At 46.5% G+C, this 4295-nt stretch overlaps 1 protein-coding gene across 1 annotated transcript in view; it reads right to left on the bottom strand.

Annotated features, from left to right (window-relative positions):
• Positions 1–2257: 2257 nt before the first annotated feature.
• EGR3 (early growth response 3) overlaps positions 2258–4295 on the bottom strand; it is a 4350-nt gene continuing 2312 nt past the window's right edge. Inside the window, exon 3 of the mRNA XM_019556547.1 lies at positions 2258–2274. Coding sequence (XP_019412092.1) covers positions 2258–2274 — 17 coding nt within the window. The remainder of the gene's footprint in view (positions 2275–4295) is intronic.

The following is a 4295-nucleotide window of genomic DNA, read 5'->3' as shown; positions in this document are numbered from 1 at the left end:
CTTCTTGCACGGCAATGCTCCCCCTCACCACCCTTTGCCATCAAGGGAAGTGCCAGGCGATCAGTGCCGCAGAGGCTCAGACCCCGAACCTCGCTGCGTACAGGCTGTGTGGGTAGCACGCCTCATACAGAAGCCCACTATATCTGAGGGCCCAACCCAGCCCTCGCTGAAAGGTTTGGCACAGGCTTGGAGGAAGGAGACTAGGCCTGGGCCCTGAAAAACCAAAGTGCCTGGACTAAAACCCACCAGGCAGCGATATGCTATGGGGGTAGGTCCTCACTGTGGCACCAAACTGGGCCCCGATTCAAGTACTGCTCCTAATCCCCCCACCAAACCTGCTCACACAAAAGCCAGCTAGGATGGTGGGGCAGGGTTAGCATTCAAGTTAATTCAGGCTGGCATCTCGCCTGCTCTGCAGTGGGGATGGAGGTGAAAGCACGCAAGGGAAAAGAGTGTCCCAGTGCCTGTCCCCCTGCCCCCACATACCTGCAGGGAGAAAACCTGACTTGTCGTCCTACAGCCCAACAGCCCGGCGATATACCCCCAGATGCCCTAGTGAACCAGCTAGGACCCACAGCTTGGCTAGGGCTTTGCAGCAGTCCCACACCCACCTGGGCCCAGCTGAGCCCAGGTGCCCATCACCCGCACTGCCTCAGCCATGAAGACTTCTCCTGTGGACCCTTCCTCACACGGAGGTAGCCTCTCACTCCTAGTCCGCTTCAGCCCTAACAAAGGGATGCTTTTGGCTGGAAGCTCTCCCTTTCAGCGTCACCAGGAACGCAAGATGGCATCTCTCCATCAGTCTTTGCGAAGCTACCACCACACTCTTCAGCCTCATTGGGCCCGACAAGAGGCAGCACTTACGACAGACGCATTTGCCTCCATCCCACATAGTATTTCTCTGGTCTCACCACATTAAAGTGCAGACTGTTGGCAGTGGCAAACAGGCTGATGTTGGTTTATAGAAAGCAACGGCATGACAGAGATCTGCTGTACAGAGGCCACTGTCACCCAATAGAGGGAAAGAGGGTTACGAGCTGCCACCGACTGCCCTGATGGCAGCAATGGGACCGCTTCGGTTTCAGTGATGCCGCATTGCCAAGAAACTTGTTTGTTTCAGTTCTGTGCATAAGGGGACGCTCTACGCCTCTCTATGCAAATTTCCTATTATTAGTGGCTCACTGTAACCACCTGTTCATCATGAGGTCCAAGTGCCCCCTCTGGGATCTCCATTTCCAAGAGAAATCATCATGCGTAGACATCAGTGCCCCAACACGTCCCGAACTGGCCAAAGTAAGTGCATGCAGAAATGCCTAGTATTTATATACCTCCTTGGATCTTCTAGCACTTTCCAAAGCACACGCGCAAAGAAAGCACCAGCCACGGGCACCCCGCACATGTCTAACTTCACAACAGCGCCAGCAGGGAAACTGTCGGCCCAAGACAGTCAGCACAAGACCCAAGTCTAACGCCAAGTCTCCTGAGATCCCAACTGTCCCGGTGCTGCAGAAAATACCAGCTGTGAAGTTTCACCCGAGGGACCAAGAAGTGCCAAACCACCTAGACATCACGCTTACCTCCTGCCAGAGGGGAGAAGGTGGGTGCCCCACCTCTGAAAAGAACCTGCGATTACAGAGACCCGCAGTACTTCAAAGCCAACTTTCACAACCCCGAGACAGCCCAGGCAGCCTACGGGCTTAGGCCGATTCCAACCCGATTTCACTACAGCGAAGCCACACTGGGAGTCATTTGACTCATCCCACCTAGCGGCCCCCTGAGAAAGAAGAATGAAAATCCAGCAGCCGAACCTGCTTTGCCCTAGCCGGTTCGCAGACAAAAATAAATAAATAAATATATATCAAAGGATGTGAAATATGGTGGCACCACTCCAAATACTTACTGGAGTAACCTGAATGCATCCGGGTCTTTCGTGCAGCAGATGGTAAGGAGAAGACTGAGAGGGGGAAGGCAGGTTAGAGAAGGGTACGTACCCCCAGGAGTAAAGGCAGCTTTCTCCGCTCCCTTTGTGCTACGGATCGCTAGGCTATAATTTGAGATGTTCTAACGCAACAGACAATTATTGCTTGCAGAAATTGAGACTGGTGGGGGTTCAGCCGTACTACTTCTGCTCAAACAGCAGCACCGGGGCCAAAGTTCAACAAGGCACTTAAGCACGTGCCTGACATGAAGCCCATACGCGGTCCCACCGAAGTCCAAGTTAGGCACCCGCTTCCTTGCTGAATGAGAGCCTACATCCTTACACATCCTTTGTTCCTACGAAAGAAAAGAGGAGAAGGCGCTAAGCAAACAGGCCTGATGGTCAGATCTTGCCTGGGTCCACAAGTGGGGAAGTGGGCATGTAAAAACCTGGGCAAATGCCAGTCGTCCTCCCCAGCAGGCCCCTTCCCACGCGGTAACAGTCACCCCAGCCAGCATGCAAGACAAGCTGCTACTTAACGTAAGACTCCGTTGCCCTTCATTATCAATCAACCTCAAAGCACTTTCTAACCGTTAACGAGTTAAACTTCCCAGTCCCGCAGCAGTCACCGCAACACAAGAATTTGGAGCATGCCTGGGGTTGGGCGCGAAAGAGACTCGTGCCCACTCTCAGGGTACAAGGTTTCTTATAATATTACATCTCCCATTTGGATGTTTTCCTTTCTGGCGGTGGCTACAGCAGTCACGGAAACCCTCGTATTATTTTTATTTTTAACCCACGTACTTCATCCGGAGTGACCTATCTGGCTATCAGAATGGAAATGTTCTCCTGTTTTTTGTTGTTTTTGGGGTTTTTTTTTTAATATATATATACCTGCCATAATTCAAACTTGGGAAAGGAAAGCAAGCAGTAAGAGCTGAACCAAAAAGATCCTCTTTTCCCTTCCATTACTGAACAGAGCCAACAGATCCTTACCACATACGACTAGGATCTTGTAAAATGGTGATATTATTACCACTTTGACCAGACAGAGCCCCAGAGAAAAAGCGGTCAGAAGCACCCCGGTCTCCACTGGACAGGAACAGATTAGGAGCCTGATCCAAAGTCTGCTGTCTGCAGGGCAGTGCTCCTACGGACTGCCATGAGTTTGGGATCAAGTATCTTAACAGGCTTCTAGTTTCTGTGGAAAATGGACACAGAAATGAGCAATCCGGCTTCAATGTGGCCAGTCCTGGTTGCCTTAAGCGTTCCTGCTCTGACCACCATGTCCTGTCAACAGACCCTGAAGGAGCTGGAACTGAGAAAAGGTTGGATTATTTTTTTTTTAAATAAAACAACAAAACACCTCACATGAAAAATATATATATCACCAGAAAATGTACAAGTGGATTCCAAAATGTCATCTGTAGAGAGGCACATCGCCCAACAGCCTACACATTTCAGGCAAGTCATTTGAATGTGTTCTTGCATACTACCAAATTTTTCAGAACCAATGCGTACTTGAGGAGGAAGGTAAAATAAAGATATTTACTACAGGATTTGATTGTCAGCAAACACAATATATTTACTGCATTAGCATTTGCTCACAGTGCAAATGGTACAACAATACATCAGTTCAATGTTTCTGATTTTTTTCTCTTAAAAATGCTGTATGCATTAACTATCATCTTTGCATTACAACGTGACAAATGAGCAAATGAAATGTGTGTGAAAATTATCACCTTTTCACAATATCAAGCATAATTTTTTTAACCTTAGTATAAGGTACTATAAATCCAAGAAATAAAAACATCCACAAAATATATTACATCTGGTATGATTTTTTTTTTCTCTAAGTACTCAACTTTATACAAAAGTCTTTCAAAAAATATCATTCCCTTAGGTTTGTGTGGTTAAACCTGATTTTGTTTTTGTTCCTTTCAGTTCACATAAATTAGACTGCATCCTCTCTCTTCTCCTTTATTTTTTGTATGTTTTTACTTTTTTTTTTTCACATGCAGACATCAAACCTGGATAGCACGACCTTTTGGCAACAAAGATTTTTTTTTTTAAATAATTATTATTTTTGCTTAGTTTAGCTTAAATGTCTGAGCACAGTTTTATTAAAACAAAAGAAGAAAGAAATCAGAATAGTCATGCAGTGACATGCACATACCAGAAGGAGAAAGGAAAAAAAATATTGAGGACTAATTGATTTCTCCTCCTTGGTTTTTCTTTTGTGGTTGTTGGTGTTGTTGTTTGCAAGTGACCAAATAAAACAAAATAAAAATATATCACATTATAAAAAGTATTCAGCAAAATACTGTTTTCTGTAAAGAATTTCCCTTCTGCTGAAAAAACCATGCCCTGTAACATC

This window comes from Crocodylus porosus, unplaced genomic scaffold (genome assembly GCF_001723895.1).
Source record: "Crocodylus porosus isolate Cpor-Errol unplaced genomic scaffold, CroPor_comp1, whole genome shotgun sequence".
Lineage (NCBI taxonomy): Eukaryota > Metazoa > Chordata > Crocodylia > Crocodylidae > Crocodylus > Crocodylus porosus.
This window is presented reverse-complemented; position numbering and strand designations above follow the sequence as displayed.